General features: G+C 37.2%; 1 protein-coding gene across 3 annotated transcripts; it reads right to left on the minus strand.

Moving 5' to 3' along the window:
• Positions 1-845: 845 nt before the first annotated feature.
• RAC3 (RAC-like 3) lies at positions 846-9192 on the minus strand. Of its 3 annotated transcripts, none has more exons than XM_010267685.3 (8): positions 8893-9192; positions 8402-8619; positions 7629-7716; positions 7409-7518; positions 7214-7277; positions 1735-1799; positions 1577-1642; positions 846-1482 (listed from the first exon to the last, which is right to left on the minus strand). In XM_010267685.3, exons 2-8 carry the CDS (start codon positions 8498-8500, stop codon positions 1378-1380), a joined length of 597 nt encoding a protein of 198 aa, XP_010265987.1. In that variant the 5' UTR covers positions 8501-8619; positions 8893-9192; the 3' UTR covers positions 846-1377. The 3 variants fall into 3 exon arrangements, with proteins under 3 accessions (XP_010265987.1, XP_088743558.1, XP_010265988.1); XM_088887432.1 differs by having other exon boundaries at positions 8402-8766; positions 8893-9112; XM_010267686.3 differs by having other exon boundaries at positions 8829-9009.
• Between the last annotated feature and the right edge of the window lie 8743 nt (positions 9193-17935).

Below are 17935 nucleotides of genomic sequence, written 5' to 3' on the forward strand. Positions count from 1 at the left end.
TTTGAGACGAACAGAGGTGACGGCTACCCCCTCATCTCCCACCTCTCCCACTCTCTTTCTCCTCTCTTCTTTTTTTTCTCGTTTCAACCTCTCTGTTTATTCCCGATATTGCCACTATAACTTGTATGGCCTCGAAGCCTTCTTTCTAAGACATATTCTTTTTATATTATTATTTTAATTAAATTTAATTCCATTAAATTCCTGAACCGATGGTTGATGATTTTGTTCTTTGATAGTTTACTCCAAAAAACAGTTATGCAGAACCCAAAGAGCTCGATGTTCCCTTCTATTCTACTCGAACTCCTGGGTTTCAGTTTCAAACTTTTGCTCCAAAGCATTTTTCCACCTGAACTTTCGATTGATCTTCCTGTTGTCGAACATTTCCTTCTATTGTTCGTCTCAAATGATCTTCCCGAAAGTTATTACCTTAACTTTTGAATGGTCATGATCGACAACGTTAACATCGTTATCGCTGCCACCTTTGGCATGGTCGTGCTCTTCTAACTCTGACTCTGACGATCCACTCCGATGCACTTTACGGGAGGAGGGAGATGGAAACTCAAATTTTCTCACGTCTTTCCACCAAGGTCACTATTTTGGTGCAACCCGATTGTACAATTTTGAAATCTCACATCCCACCTTTTCTTATCCCATCCCCCTATTTCCTTTGAAACAAATGAAAAAAAAAAAGAAAATTTTTAGAATATTACCTTTTTCTCATCCCCACCAAATGGAGGCTAAATGATTGAGGGTGGCTGAAACTCTTGATGTACCATGTACCATATGACCGATTTTCATCCATTTTAGACAAAAGAATGGAGTACAACTCTTCGGAAAAAATTAAATTTTCGAAAAAAGAATAAAGACAAACAATCAAAACTAGCTCTCACCATAAAGTTTTAACATCACAATTCACAATTCACAAATCACATCCAACTCCCATTTCCCAAGCATCTGCTGCAAGTAGTTATAGCACACCGAACAGCATCGCAAACATAGCCAAGGCCCCTTTGCAGTGTTTTTTAAATAGGGATACAAAATATGAATTATAATCAAGTCCATGACGAGGAACAGTTGTTTTCAGATGGGGGGATCTTACTCACATCTGGTTAATATTTGACATGAATCTAAATCCAAATAACAAGAGTGATGTGTATGGAACCATTTAACACTGCGAATCGTTGATTACAGATCACAATAACACCGAGAAAGCCAGAAAACAAACCACCTGATGCTTTCATTGAGCTCCCTAGTAGTGTCAGTCGAGACTATACACCAAGGCACTGCTGCTTCCTCAAGAGGCAGAAAGAGGTTGAGAGAGACTACAGGAGAAATATCACATAGTTATCTTTCCTTCTGCACCTATTCTTTCCATAATCACAAAATGGAGCACCCTCTTTGAGACTTTCTCTTCTTCTTCTTCTTTTGTTTGGGCGGCTGGAGAACCACCTTAATGGCCGCATCAAAGACTGCCTTAACATTCTGCATTTGCAAGGAGGTTGCACACAACCCATCAATAACAAGGCTACGAGACTTTTCCACAGTTATTCATTAAGGTTAAATCAAGCATATACACCTGCTGGGTTTTTGAGCTACATTCAATGTAGGCAGGAGCTCCAATCAATTTCTTCAGCTCTTCTCCCTTCAACATGAAAACAATCCAGGAAATTATTCTCAAGAAAATTGGATGCTAGAAACCTTTAGGGTTGAAAATGGTATTGTTTGGTCCTTTACCTGAGCAGTAGAAATGGGTACTGCACCAGGGTGATCAACGAAGAACTGCTTGTCATCCCGAAGATCTGCACAGTATAACAAGGAGTCATAAAACAGAAGGATTTGCATCCATTAGTAGAAAAAACAATAATAACAAAAAGGCCGGACATCTGCAACGTAGGATGAGCCACAAATTGCCAACAAGAAATGCCCATGAAATTGAAGCTAAAATACGAGATGCTGTGCATAATAACAAGTTAACATTCTGAATTTTCTACTTTCAACACATGTATGCACACATAAATTAGATACAAAGATAGGAAAACACACATTTAACAGTATTACATGGACAAGTACAAAAGCAATAATATAAACAAACGAATAGATGAACGCTACCACTCTAATTTCTATAGAAAGATCTGCATAAGCAGGATAATGAATATCATAAACCATTTTATGCAGATGTCTTGTAAATTCTATTTGTTTTCCTTTTGGCCCTACATAGAAACTTCCTTAGCGTTATCCTGTGAAAACCAAGGTAACATTCATCAAAAAATTAGGGGTAAATTACAGATGGTCACCCTGTACTCAGGGAGACCACCCCAAACTTTGTTGACAACTTTGTTGAAGGGAATATTCCATGCCTCCATGGAGTATCTTTTGTTTGATCCGCAGAAAAGAAAGATCTGATTATCTCTAGGCCTTTGAAAGATTTGCAACCAAAATAAGTCAAAACATTCAACCAAATTTTGGCAGAATATTTGGAATTTGTCCAGAAATCTTGAACCCACATAGAAATAAAGGGCCAGTACTAAAATGAGTGTCATAAACCAAAATACAGTAACGCAGATAATGGACAACCAGTATTATCATAGTGCCAACTAGTCAGTTGAGGGTCATACTGACTGCATTACCAACTAGTTGGCTGGTGCCCATCATGTGAGAGTGACTAACATTGAATAAATTGACTGGGTGCACATACAACAAGTCAGCCTAGTCAACTTTAATGGCATTTAGTTGGGCTTTAGAAGAAAGATATTTCAAGGTCAAACACACTCAAGATCTTTTCAAATTCCAAAAATGAGGATAGAGTTTGGGAAGCTTGTCATCAAAGGTATCCTAAATTTATAACATATCTTTTGTGGTCAACTACTCAGTGCCCTAGGCACTGACTAGTCACCACATTGCCTGGGAAGAGGCCAAAATAAGTAATAATCCCCTTGTCGTATTTGCCAACATTGTGGACATAAGGAGGCAAACCAGAAAACAAATTCTATTACAAAGTAATTGAAAAAACAATTGATGTTATCTAATTGTGGATAATAGGCTGGGGAAAAGGCCGGAAAGCTTGTGGAAACCAAGACAAGCAGTTGAATGAAGGATAACGCACAAAAAGACCAAAGCAAGTCACCAAAATCTAACCCTAGCCCTGACCAAATTTCAGGAGCTTCCCAAAAGCAAGGCAAAATCTGCTCAATTGACTAAATCTGCCAGGCCTCAAGCTGAGCAGTAAATGATGGTTATACAACTAGGATCCAAAAAGTTCAGTCTCCCCTTGGGCTCAATCTAAGAAAATACCAATGTTCTGAGAACCAGAAAATGCATCAACCTGGGAAAGGGAGAGGTTCACCCTGGGTCCAACCGGATCTCGAACCATGATGACAACATATATATTATAAATTATATTAGATCATAATATATTCATAACACATAATTATATTCTTCTATAACATATATTTTCTATTTTAGTTTCAAATTTTTATACTAAATATTAAGATCGAGGACAAAAGGAATTTGTTAGCAAAAATAGTGGGGAAAGGCACCTTTGACACATTGGGAACATGTAGATCTCAAAAAGTTCCCAAAATAAAAAAAAAATGATCACCCCAATTAGACATCCAAGCACAAAGTTGTGGCCTTTAGAAGGTTGCATTTATGTGCTAAAAAAATTCAAAAACCGACCAGTTTTCTAAAAGCGGGGCCGGATCACCAGTTTTCCAGTTCAACTGTCCAAATCAGCAGGTTTGGCCATTTTTTTACCCAATGCAGTTTTAGTGGTACCACTGAACCAGCCAGGGGTCTGGGTCACAATTAATCCGGTCCAACCAGCCAGTCCAGTCCAGTTTTCTGAACACTGGAAAATACTCTTCAAATGCCTATCCTACTGGACTGACCCATTAAATTAAATAAAAATCGAAAATTTAATTATGAAAGAGTAATGAGAAACCAATTCATCAAATTACTCAAGAAAACAAGTTTTATCAATGATGAGATGAGAACTGGTAATTTTGGTACATAAAATGTTGGGCTGGATGGGCCAAGATAGGGAATTACAGCCTATATCTTGCAAAGTGTGCAACCTTGACCATTTGATGCATCATTTGTTTGTGGCAACTTTGTAACTCCACTGCCTTCATTTATTTTATGGCTTTTTATATACCATTAGCCAATAATTTTCCAACACAAATATTTAAAGCAATTATTAGAAATAATCAGCTATATAAGCAAACAAATGCTCAAAGCTTTGATGATACTACAAGAAAATGTATCTGGTAAGCCTGTTCCATCAAAAATTAAGATTAAGAAAACAGATGAAACATCATATAAGAAACAAGGTTTAAAATGCCAGTGTTGGTGGAAATACTGGTCATCCAAATACAAGAAACTGTCAGAAATGTTGGAAACGTCACATGGAACTTCTGTAAAAATTAAAGGCATGTTGGAAACATTGTAAAATATGCAAACTAGCTTCATGTCCAATAGGCAGGCAACAACAATGCTACTCCACATCAGTGTTTTAAAAGTGCAAGGGGCATTTTGCACCCAAGGCACAAGGCGAGGTGCATCTTTTCGAAGCAAGGTGCAAAAGAAATGACTATAAATTCAAAAAAAAGGCAAAATTTAAAAATTGCAAAATATTAAGAAAATGATAATTAAAAATATAAACTATAATTTTCAAATAAATGTTTTAAAAAACCTATTATCTCAAATTAAAATAATTAAACATAACATGTAAAACATATTTAAAATGAAAATTTAAAATTAAAATCAAGCATAACATATAAAACATATTCAAGTATGTAAAACTCTCAACCTCTTTATTTTTTTTCCCAATTGCATTACTTCAAATAGCTAATGTAAAATACTAAACATTATGCATTCCTGATTCTACAAGTTGCCTTTATACCAAGCCCCTCAAGGCAAGCCCAAATAAATCCATATTAGGGTCTTAAATTTCTAAATTCTTTAAAAAATTTCTTTTATTAGGATGAATGAATGAGCAACATTAACAAATAGGGGGTCCAGGGCAGAGCTCCTGGCCGGGCTGCAAGGCATAAAAAACAGAAAAAAAAAATGCACAAATTTTCAAGACAAGTGCCTGGGCTGAAGCACAGGGCACAGCAGACGCACATTTTTTGAAAGTGCTGTGCTTGGGACCTAGGTAAGGCACATACCATAAAATGTGCCTCCCTTGTGCACCTAGGCGTGCCTTTTAAATCACTTCTCTACATATCTAAAATATCACCACCAGCTAACTTATGTTATAATACTATCTCTTGTACTCTACATAGCACCAAGAGTTTTCATTGAGGAATATGTCAACTCCAGTAACCTTTTGTGTTGACACCCATGGAAATGGAAATATGTTATGAAAATATTAGAAAATATATGGACATATAATTAACCATGCATGCCAAGAATGTGTGAACACCTAACCATTTTTGAGAAAACACAAAAAATGCCATGTCAATGCTTATCTTTACCAAACATGTCTTTTGAACAAAATAGATGTTTAGAAATGCCTCAATTTACATTATACTAAATACCTAATCAAATTTCAGATACAAGGTTAATTCATGTAAACATAATAACAACCCAACACCTGAGTTCAAGTGAGTCATACCACAAACCCTACAAAATAAACCTTGCCTATGAAACTAAGGCAGCATTTGGGAAGAGGATAAATGCCGGCTCACTGCATATATGCACTCTGGTTCAGTTTTGTGGGTGTTTGGTAAGAATGTATGTGTATTGATAATGACAGAAAAAACAGATTCCCAAGGCATGGTTGCATTCAAATGAGAGCAAGAGTTTGCATCCATGCACTCAAGTTGTTCAATGTAAAAAAGGTGGATTTCAATCTTGGGATTTGTGTTTGTACCTATCACAACTAAAAATCATTTGGCAAGAATACAAAATTATCAATACAAACTAAACCAACTTTGCATTTTTTTTTAATGAGACATATTTGCATTTGTCATAGTTCTAAAAGGCTCTCAGGTGTGACATTGAAGTGCACACCTCAAGGTGAGGCAGAGCCAAAATGCCTGGCTTCAGGCACCTTGCCCCTATGTTAAGAGGCTAGCACCTCTATTAAATACTTATGCTTCATCACCTCGCACCTCAAAGTGGCGAGGCATAAGCCTTGTACAAAAAACGCTAAAACTAAAACATGTCATCTATTTTTCTCTTACTAAATGCACATGTTAGAATAGGTATTTTTCCACAAATCTAATTACAATTAACAAAATGAATCAAGTAAAGTTATTTTTATTTAGTAAGAAAGGGTTATAAATGTAAAATAGAATTAAAAAAGTCACATATTAAAAAGAACATAATTTAATAAAAAATAAAATATACAAATTAACAATGTAAGAAAAATATATTTGGAAAATATACAAGCAAATTAAAAAGAATTTTGATTTGTTGGATATATATGAATAAACTATGAAACATGTAAATTAAATAAATGGATAATTTTATTTAGGTAAATGATTACCAACAAACATATGATTAATTTTAAGACAAAAAATATATAAATATAAAAAATTCTATGAAATAAATAAATTGAACCCTTAAAGGCTCATAATAAAAACTATATATACGCAATAAAAAGAAATATGTAAGTTTGCTTTAAAATGAAATAACTTGTGTGCTTATATACATAGGTACATTGTATTTATATACATACAAATTTTAAAAATTATATTTGTACTTTGAGGCTTACACCTCAAACTGCCTTGAGGCTGACACATCGCCTCTTCAGCACCCAACCGCCTTCCCTCTACCTTTAGTCTTTTAAAACCTTGGCATTTGTAGCAATCACTTTTGTATTTGTACTCTTCCCAAATGCAGCCTAAGCCTTTTAGAAAAACAGCTAAGTCTAGAGGTCGTCCTATGCTTCTGGGTTAAAGAAAAAAAAAAGGTAGAACAAAATCAACTATAAAAGGCACAGCAAAATTGATAACCAAAACAACAAGACTTCAAAATGCCCAACTGTTTTAGCCAAATCACAGAACCAGATAGGACCATATAAAGGGTAGAATTAAATCAATTACAAAAGCTACAGAAAAACTGATGACAAAAGAAACACACTTCAAAATTTCCAACTACTTTAGCCAAATTACGGAACCAGATAGAATGATGCAAGTCTTCAAAAACAAAATGACTGAACTAAAGTAAAATTGAGAAACCACATGGCACAAGATATAATTCTCACCAAGCTTTGTTCCAACAAGAATTACGGGAACACCAGGTGCATAATGCCTCAGTTCGGGAATCCACTGAAAACAACAATCAAAACAAATAAAAAATCATTGGCAACCAATAAATCAATATGACAACTAAAGATAAATTTCCTTCTAGAGAAAGGTAAGCTCCATTTTTGAACACATATATATGATCAAGTCCCCACCTTCTTGGCTACATTCTCGTAGCTGGCCTTGCTAATAAGAGAGAAGGCCAACAGGAAAACATCTGCCCCTCGATAACTCAAAGGTCTTAATCTGTTATAGTCCTCCTGACCTGTTCGATAAAACAAAAAATTCAAACCAGAAGCCAAAATGAAAAACAAAAAATAAAAAGTAACTGGACAAGAGAAAGGAGAATGGAGGGAGAGAACTAGTTAACATTACCAGCAGTATCCCACAACCCAAGGTTGACTGTGTTCCCATCAACAACCACATTTGCACTGAAATTGTCAAAAACAGTTGGTACATAATCCTGTAGTTCATTATAAAAGAAAAGTAAACAATAAGATTTCCATACAATAACCATTCCCACATCCAAAAACAGAAATGAATTTGTGAAAGTGATTTTTCTTCAACAGATATTTCTAGAAATCAAGCAAAGCAACGCTAATTAAAGAAAATCCATAATAGGTAACTCTTATAGCAGGGCAGTTATCAGCATCAACTATGAAAATTAAGGGCTTTAGAAAGTGGAAGAATTACAAGCATAAAAAGTGCATCTACCTCAAAGAAAAATAGGGGATTATTTATTTTGGCCCACAACAAAAGGAAACATTAAAATGAAGAAAATAAAAAGCAGAGAAATGGCATGGAGGGCAAAAGAAAAGTCGAGCACCGACAAAAACATAAAGCAATATCATATAAGGATTTCAAAAATACGAAATCTCAAAACAAAAATTCTCTTTTCCAATCACTTCCGAAATCAGAGAAGAAACAAACACCGGAAATTAGGAAACAAATACAAAATATGCTACTTCTTTCACATGCTTTCATTGTGTAAATACATTTCGCAAACCGACCTGGAAAAAAAACCATGAAGCCCTAAACAAGCAAGCATTTTCTGTTTCATGGTGATCGACCAAACGAACACAATGGAAAGCCGTAAATTCTTCAGAATCAAACAAAATGAATAAAAACATGGAAATTTCAAAGCTCACCGTGGGGAATGTGTTGCTGGTGTAGGAAATCAGCATACATGTTTTACCAACGGCACCGTCCCCGACAGTGACACACTTTATAAACCTAGAAGCGCTCATTTCCGCCGGCGAATCCGCAGATCTTCTTCCGACGACGAAGACGAGCCACTAGAAACGCCAAAATCCTTCCACCTTTGCTCTCTTTTTTTTTCTTTCCTTCTTCACCTTCAACTATACATCTGTCCAACAACAATACCCAACAGAAAACCCCATTTCTCAACAAAACCCTAGCAAAATTGGAACCATAATGCAGGACAGCAAAAGCAAAACCAGAATCAAACAACAATTCCTCCTGCTAGAGAATCGAACCAAACCAAACCCTAACCCTAACCGTCACCAGAAACAAACAGAAAATTAGAAGAGAGAGAAATGTGGGTGGATGGAGTACCTAATCTGAAAAATCGCAAGCACATTGAGGGGGGCAAGAGAGAGAGAAGCAAGAGATTGGATACCTTGTAGCCGGGAAACAATGCGGTTGAAGCGTTCGCTCTGCGCTGCGAAACGCCCTTTCGACAGCTATTGCTCTCTATCTCTATGTCTCTATTACCCAAACCCCTCGCCCTCGGTCCAGAAAAATCCCCTCTCCTCACCGCCCAACAAATACCTCTAGAAGAAAAGAAATAAAAAATCCCGCCCTCTCTCTCTCTCTACATGTTTTACTTCACCTTCATCTGTTTAACCTTGTTTCTTTCCCACTTTCAACCACTCCGGCAGTCCAGCTATTCATAAAGCTTCTGTTAAAAATGAGGATAATATGCATTGAAACATAGAGTAGTCTTAATATGCCCTACTTGCATGTACGACACGTGGAAAATAATTACGTGGGGTCACGTATTCCAATACTCTCTGATGACTGATCGGATCATTTAAGGATATGGTGAGATGGTCGTGATGATCAACTCAATTAAAGTGATTAAAAACTGACACTCAACTCCTGGTCTTGGATCAGGAAATCTCTCAAGTGGAGTTTACATGGACGGCCTAGATTCCTCCATTCGTATACAGTATACCCAGGACCGTTCACCATTGTAGGCGGGTCTTGAATCATGTGTATCTGTGCATATCACGCATGTCTGTACTCTGTACTTCTTTTAATAATTTAATATTATTAATTACTAATATTCTCTCTCTTTCTTCTTTTGGTATGCTTGGTTGTTTCCTCTTTTAAATTCAAACATTTTTGTTGTTTAATAAAGTGGGGTTTGAGCTTTGAATTATGATCAAACTTCAAACTTGAATGTGTGAAACGAATGCCAAGCCAAGGGCGGTTCTTTTTTATTTATTTTTTTTCACCACAATCACAAAAAAGAAAAATAAAAGTTTGAATCGGTTCTCTGGACGGTGAGTCCTGAATCTCCTGATTTGCCCTGCCCGGTTAGTCGAGTCATCTCTTTTTTTATCCACGTGGAAGGATAATATTATAACCATTGCACGCACATGCAGTATAAAATGTTTCATACCCCTTTCTGCTGGTTTCCACCAAATCACCCACCTATACCTTCTGGCATATGGCCCATATGGCAGCTGAAACGTCTTTGTTATGTAGACTTTTGTTATTGTCACCCTTTTTTTTCCCATTTTACAACTTCAACTTTTAATCTCATCTAAACAAACAATCTGACTCTTCGGGTGATGGTTGATTTGGGAAAGATGCCACGTGGCTATCTCCATAACCACTTCATTCTCAAGCTACGTCGGCGTTACACATAACGGAAGAGTATAACTAGGGAGAAGTATCCTATACAGACAAGGAAGCAAATTCCACTAGGAAAAAGGAAATTTTCAAAGACCTCAACGAACACCCTCATCTCAACAACCTTAGGAGCCTTATCCATATAAGATACGGACACCCAACTATAAATAGGTATTCACTGCTCGAGGTAAAGTTGCCAATTGGACTAGATTTGGTCTAACCCCATCCAATCCAATGTGAATCCACTTACAAATGGACTGGACCCAATCCGTTCCAAATCCATTCAAATGTAAATGGATTGGATCAATCCAAACCGAATGAAATATAAAAAATTATATAAAAAAAGAACATATAAAAAAATACAAAAATATATTAAAATGAAAAAAATCTGAAAATTACAAAAATACACCCTTTTGGCATTGAAAATGCACTTTTGTAAATAAGTATTTTTTGTAAAAGTTCTTTTGTAAAAGTATTTTTCATAAAATTATTTTTATAAAAGTATTTTTGTAAATTTATTTTCATAAAAGTGCTTTCATAAAAGTGATTTTTATACCGGCTTTAGTTTTGATTGATTTCAAATTGGATAAGAGTTTGGCCTTATGATCAAATTATTGGAAATTTGGTTTAGGCCCAATTCAAACTAATAAGAATATGGACAATTTTATTTTGGATTGACCCAATTCAATAATTACAATGGGCAGTCCAAATTTGATTTGATAAGGTTTGGATCAGATTGGATCCAACCCAAAACCAATCGATTGGCACCCTAACTCGAGGTAAGGGACCCTTTTTCATAATTGTACTCTCTAAACATCTCTTTGCAATTTCTTCAGCCCAAACCAACACTATTTCAACCTGCTTGGCCCGACTACATCATTCTCGATCTTATTGACTTGAGTCTCAGATTACTTATCCAGGGAACAACTCTTCGAGCCTCTGGCCTTTCTCTTGATTGCAGGTCTCGATGTACGATTTCACCCTTACACCTTAGTTTCATCCAATTGGCAAAACTATCTGATTATGCCATTGATTCTAAACACCTCAAATTGTACACCTAATTGAAACAAGGCCCTCCACACCATTAAGTGCACCAGCCAAATTTGCCTTGTCAATCTTCCTTCAGATATTGCCGGCATGGATAGAAAGAAGGTAAAATGGAGAGCTGACCATCCAGAGATCCCTCTCAAGCTGCACATCCATGCAGACAAATAAAACTGCGATGCTTATGACATGGATGGGAACATAATTGGACTTGTCGCTATTATTCTTTCTTTGGACCAAAATTACAGAAACCCATTTCCCCCTCTCTCCATTCCGAATAGATGATAATAGGTAACTTCTTCGCATGTGAATGTACAAGTACACTATTACCATGATCCAGAAGCAGAGAACTAGGAGGAGTGCACAAGGTGGATTGAATCCGTTTATGTCGTTTTCCCTTCCTAAACAGCAAACAGGGCTGGACGGTTGGCCAGACAGCACTCAGCAGGAAGGAAGAATTTCTGTTGTTTGCATCATGGTTGGATCCATGTGGGCATCCATTTGGATCTGGGCCCAAATTTGAATGGTCAATCCCAAAACCCAACACCATGTGATTGGTGTATGGATGTTTAGTACACATGAGAAAACGTTACATCAAGTCATGTCTTTTGCATGTAATGCAATTAGGATTGGTTAATTGAATTTTAGGGTTGCCTTATTCTCAAGCAATTAGTGAAATATTATTATTATTATAAACTATGGTTTATTTATTAACAATATTATATTAAAGAAAAGTCCAAATGGATGACAGACACAGGTGACGAAGCGTTTACAGGGAGGGTTGGAGTGTGAACTAGTTCCTGGGTTTCATGTCACATGGAGGACTAATCAGGGTCCCTCCAAACAGTACAAAGGATTGGGTATTCCTTGGATTGGATACGTGGAAATTCTCCCCCACGTCAGCCCCACGCCCCATTTATTGGATTTTGTCTAATACACACAGACAAAAACAATAGGACACACGTGAACTCAGCTACCTCAGCTCAGGTGCCCTGTCTTGACTGTGCAACTCCTGTGTCTTGATTCTTCACACAAGCAATCATATATCTCATACTCTTTACTTGAATATACGTATTATTGATCTGTCTATCCAACTAGGGTGTCAATTGGACGGGATTTGGTCCAACCGGATTAAATCCAATTTGAATCCATTACGTATAGGCGAGGTTTATTCCAATCCGATGCATATTTTTTATCGGTCCAATCTGTTCAATTTGGTTTTAATTTAGATTGGTTATAATTCAAATTTGGTCATTGACAAATGGCACCTCTATTCTTATCCATTAGTGGACCAGAGACTGGTTCAATTTGATCCAATCCAATATAAATAACATTAGGATGAATTAGGTCCAATACAATCCAATAAATACTTGGACAACTAAATGTGGACTGATCCAATTTAATGTTTTATTGGTCTGTCCAATCCATCAAAATTGATTTTGATTTAAATGGGTTCTATTGACACCCCTGCCCATACCCATACACGCACGTACATATGGCTGATATGGACAATGTGATTAAACAACATGTGGCATATACTAGGATGAATCCATAGACCATTCATGGCATGCATCCACATGGCAAAAATAGATGTGTCAGTGCATATGTCGAGGCCAAAAAAAGGGGGAAAATCTATCTCATAAGTAAAGGGTAAGTAGTAGAATCCAGAGACTTATTTTGAACTCCGAGCTGATATGTTAATGTGTAACATTCTCTGAAAATCTAAAGAAGCCGAAGCCCAATACATGGCCCGACTAGCAAAAATGCTCCCTATGCAAGTATGCATATACAAGAGGGAGTATTGCAGCATAGAAATTAAAGTGGGGTAAGCCCTTAGATAGGAGACGACACAATTCCTTCCCCATGCTAGGAATTGAAGTTAATAAGCTGACAAAATGTTATATAAGGGGGATCCTGGTCCCTGGATAAAGGCTATATATGTGGGTATTGAATTTGGGCATTTCCTAAGTTGCCACGTGGAAGAACCCAGAATCTTGTATAATGAATTCTCCCCATGACAAAGCATAAAGGCATGATGAAAGGACTAACGAGAGGGAGAGAGATATAGGGGGGTCATAGCTTAGCTTTGAAGGGGAGAATCTGAATTGGTGAGAGAAAAAACTCTCAAGTGGTATACATTCAAGTAGGGTTAGTTAGGATGGGCCTTTGCTTTTGAGTATACACACTCATGAGTCATGAGCCATCTAAACCGTTTCCGGTGGGACACTTGGATATGAAAAAAGCGGTGGTTGGTTGAGTTGGTAGTAGTGTCTCAGGTCCCACAACCCTTGAAAAGCCAAATAAAGAGGTGTCTAACAAACTTTTGTGCCAGACTTGGTTCATCTCAACTAAGAAAGATGATAGAGGAGGCAATGTTGACTTGGTGATGCCCACTGTGGCATTAAATAAAGTGCACATTTTAGGGCTACTGCGACCTAATCTGTTAAATATAAGATGCACTAATCCTATATAGAGTCAATCTTGCTTGGAGTACTACAACAGCTTCCGGACTCCAGAGAGTCCAGACCCTGGCTGGCTATTAGCTGTTCTTGCCCATTTAACGCTCTCTAAGTGCCCACTTGCCTTTGCACTCATTGGCTTTATCAGCAACACTTTAAGTTTAAATGGAGTACTACAACAGCTTCCGGACTCCAGAGAGTCCAGACCCTGGCTGGCTATTAGCTGTTCTTGCCCATTTAACGCTCTCTAAGTGCCCACTTGCCTTTGCACTCATTGGCTTTATCAGCAACACTTTAAGTTTAAACCAAGTTAACGCCTTAAGCAATAAGGAATGGCAACGGCCAATAGTCGGGTTTGGAGTGGGTATTATACTTCTATCCCTAATTTCAATATCTAAATAACCCCTGTTTTTTATCTCCATTTTTGTCGAGGAGGAAAATGAACCTCTATCCCCGATCCTTGGCAGAGACAGGTTTTCTTCCCATCAGGGACCCGAATCTTGAATCCTTTATTTTTAAAAATTTGCTTTGAAAAAAGATTTATTTAAAAATAAAAAGTCAATAATCTAAATTGATTTAACACTTAACTAATACCTATTTGAGTGTGTATATCTATATATATATATATATGTTAAAATATAATAATATTTAAAATTACAGTCGGGTCAGGGCAGGGCGGGGCGGGGGACAGAATAAATTGTCCTCTCAACAAGGGAATGGACCCAAAAGCCGACCGGACCAATTTATTAAATGGGTTTTGCTGTTGATGTACACACCAATATTGGGCTCAGCCCTCTTGCGGAAACAATTCAACAGTGCTGTAACCAAGGATGTAGTTTATTTAAATGGGGAAATGGCGGGGTAATTGAATTCCTATAAGTACAGTCTAGTCAAGCAAATTCCAATCCAACCCGCCCGGATTTTTCTGGGATGGGTTGGTTGGCGGGTCTAATCACGGATTGGCCGCTCCGATTTGCAGAAATATGTTACAAGTTTTTGCAAGCATAATCCGTTAATCACGGCAGTAAGTACAGAAAAGAAAAATTGGGATCACATGGTTCCACACCAAACCCCATGTGCTTGGTTGACCAACTCTCCTCCTTCTCCTACTTCTAATTCTACTGCTGCTATCTTTCTTTTCCTTTGATATTTTGGTGTCGTTAGTGAGATTCCATATCACACCTAAAGCAAAGTTTAATTAAATAGGACAAAGGGGACGGCGTTATTAGCCTATCCGTTTTTATGTTTGAATTCTTGTCAATGTAAATTATATTTAATTATTACATATGTAGGAAAAAAAAAGAAAAGGGTTTGTTTAGCAGTTGGTGACCTACCATCAGAGTTGTCGACTCATGTTTATCCCTGTGATTGATTATGACTGGACTTGGTTCTTAAGCTATTGGGCTCAACACTATTCACTAAAAAACTAAGGGTATGATTGGCTCACATGAATAGGGATCTGGTATGGATCATTCTTGCTGGAATGGCGTTTGAGGGAATGACCCTCTTCTTTAAGAATGAAATCCCATTCTAATTTATCCCAATTCGGATTCTAACTGCAAATCAAACTGACCCTAAATATTTCTTAATTAAATGATGAGTTGAACACTTTTACCACTAAATGATTATTTTTTTTTTGTCTTTTGGCAAGACTTAAACTACATTATTGTTTATTTTATTCACAGTAACACTATGGGCATCATTCTCGTGTATGGCCATATTTGTTTTAACTTTTATGTATTGCCAGTATCAGAGACAATACCAGCACCTCTTACCACTTCAGATAATGGCACCATTGATTCATCCCCTTCTATTAACATTTTGCCAGATGCCATACAAAGTACACGTCCTGAAACTCAACCTAGAAGATCATCCAGACCCCATACACTTCTGTCATATCTTGATCAATATCACTGTCAAATACCAAATCTTAAGGCCAATTTTATTTTCAAAACCTCTAACTTTGTGAGGTGCTGGTATTGTCTCTGATAGCCTGTAAACCAAAATCTAGAAAACTAACAAAGCAAAGCAAAAAAATTAAATGCACAGAGAAGACAGGATTTACATGATTAGGGTTGGGCAATAGATGTCTACGTCCACCAATGAATCCCCTGTGAAATCCACTATATTCTCAGTTGGTAGTTGCCCAAGAATAGAAATTTCTCTCATAAACCCTAACTCAACCCCCAATGAGAATGAATACACGGCATCTACATAAAATTACCTCTCCTCTCCAGTGGTAATTTCTGTTTTCTCCCGCTTGGTGTCTGTAACTCTAGTTTGGGAAGAGTACAAATACAAATATGCACTGTACATATTTGTATTTGTACTCTTCCAAAACTGAGAGTCTGAGACTTGTTTATGTTGTTCCAAATGGTATACACCCTTTCATACTTAGTTTCACAAAGACGTTTGAAATTGTTAGAATTATACGATTATAAACTTGGGTTCCACTGCAGCCATTCATATTGAAGTGATAGATAAGAAAAGCCTATTCAACTGTCATCTTCAAAATCAGTCTATATCACTACTTTTGGGCTTTCGCATTGCATTTCTGGTCCCAAGCACATATGGTGGGAGTTTCCATCAGTTTGGAAAGTGATATGATATGTCTAACCAAATTCTTGTCCATAAATCTCTATTCGGTATCATTAGTTCCCATCACAGAGGACGGAAAGAAAAGAAGGGAAACTTTATTTGGTGAATCATTTCTTATCATTTTCTCCCTGTACACTTCCTTGTGTTTGTGTATTTAGTCATAGAATTGATTGGACTAAATTAAGGGACAAAAGTCAGAGAAACGGACTCACATACACACAGCTAGATCCAAGTAGAAGTGGAAAGGGCCATTGCCTGAAGTCTACTGTCAAATTCAATACTCATGTAGTTGGATTTACTTCTACCCCATTTTGGTTCAGATCATGGCAGGTTTGATTCAACTTAATCAATTCATTTACTGTGTGAATTGATTTGAGCCTAAAGCTTTTCAGTGCGTGCCAGAGAGTGGGGTACTAATAGCAATAAGCACGAGCATGCCAGTCACGCTTTCAGTCGAATTCCAAGCTGGGCCAGATTGAGGAAGGTTTAATGGGTGTTTGACATTGTCGTTTTTTTGAGAAAACGGTACCATATGCTTCAAACAATGCTTTTTGGTCTACTACTGTTTTTTCAAAAAAAATATATATATTATTCTAGACAAAGCTTTGGAAATCAGGAAAATGTGATTAAGAGTAACGTCAAATTTAATGTTTTTTAAGAAAATGGTACATTATTGTCAATGATGCAATGATGTGACATTAATATGGTATCATCTTGAATATTGAATAATATAGACCATATTGAAAACCAGTGCTATTTTCTTAGAAAACAGCCTATGTGGCATCATCAATTCCAAACAAAAAATAGGTACTATTTTCTCAACTGGGTCGAGAAAATAGAAAACGGTGATTACAATCCCACATGCCCAGCACCATTGCCAAACACCTACTTAATTAATCCAACTGGGTCGAGAATTGCAATCCTTTCTCTCAACCACTGTTTTTAAAACCGGACCGGACTAGACAGTCAGACCGGAAAAACCAGGAACTGATCACCTGACCGGTTTCGTTTTTCTCTAAAACTGCTTTTTCCCTCAAAACCGTTGATTTTGGTCAGCAAACCGCTGAACCAGCCGGTTAACCGTTCAAACAGTTTTTACCAATTTTCAATTTTTTTATTTTTATTTTTGTCAGAATGAGCCAGCCGTTTGGGTCGAACAGTCAGACCATTCAAACCGGTAACCAGACCCCCTGACCGGTTCGTTTTAAAAAACCATTCTCTCATACTTTCCATCAAGCCAAACACAGCCTAATTTTTATTTAAAAGTACAGACAACCATACAAATGCCTACTTACTAATCTCGACGCAAGGAAAAGGGCAGAACAACTGAAAGCCCAGAACCGCGAAATCCGATGGATCCAGTCGTATGTCAGATGTGTGAACGAACTACATCTACAAAAGTGTAATGTTCAGAATATACAGGCAGCAGGTGATAATTTTCAGTATCTACAACCTGCGCCCTGCGGTTACGAATCACATGGGCCCCCGCGGAAAGGGTGCGTGGGCCTATATTATTATACAGGAGTCAGGAAGCCATTCGCAATCCCTCATCTCATCATCGTTTAACAGTCTTAGCCAACATGTTTAAGACGAAGAGGATCAGAAGTCAGAAGTCAGAACAGAACCACTAATCCCACCTAAAAATCAGCGTGATTATGTCGGAACAAAGGCTGAGATGTGACACAGTGGAGTTGGTTGTTA

Source organism: Nelumbo nucifera, chromosome 5, assembly GCF_055504915.1.
Source record: "Nelumbo nucifera cultivar China Antique chromosome 5, China Antique-T2T, whole genome shotgun sequence".
NCBI lineage: Eukaryota > Viridiplantae > Streptophyta > Magnoliopsida > Proteales > Nelumbonaceae > Nelumbo > Nelumbo nucifera.

Coding starts and splice junctions, on each gene's coding strand:
- RAC3 (XM_010267685.3), bottom strand. CDS start 8,500: ATGAGCGCTTCTAGGTTTATAAAGTGTGTCACTGTCGGGGACGGTGCC. Junction 7,717..8,401: donor CCAGCAACACATTCCCCACG/GTGAGCTTTGAA, acceptor AATGAACTACAG/GATTATGTACCAACTGTTTT. Junction 7,278..7,408: donor ACGAGAATGTAGCCAAGAAG/GTGGGGACTTGA, acceptor TGTTGTTTTCAG/TGGATTCCCGAACTGAGGCA.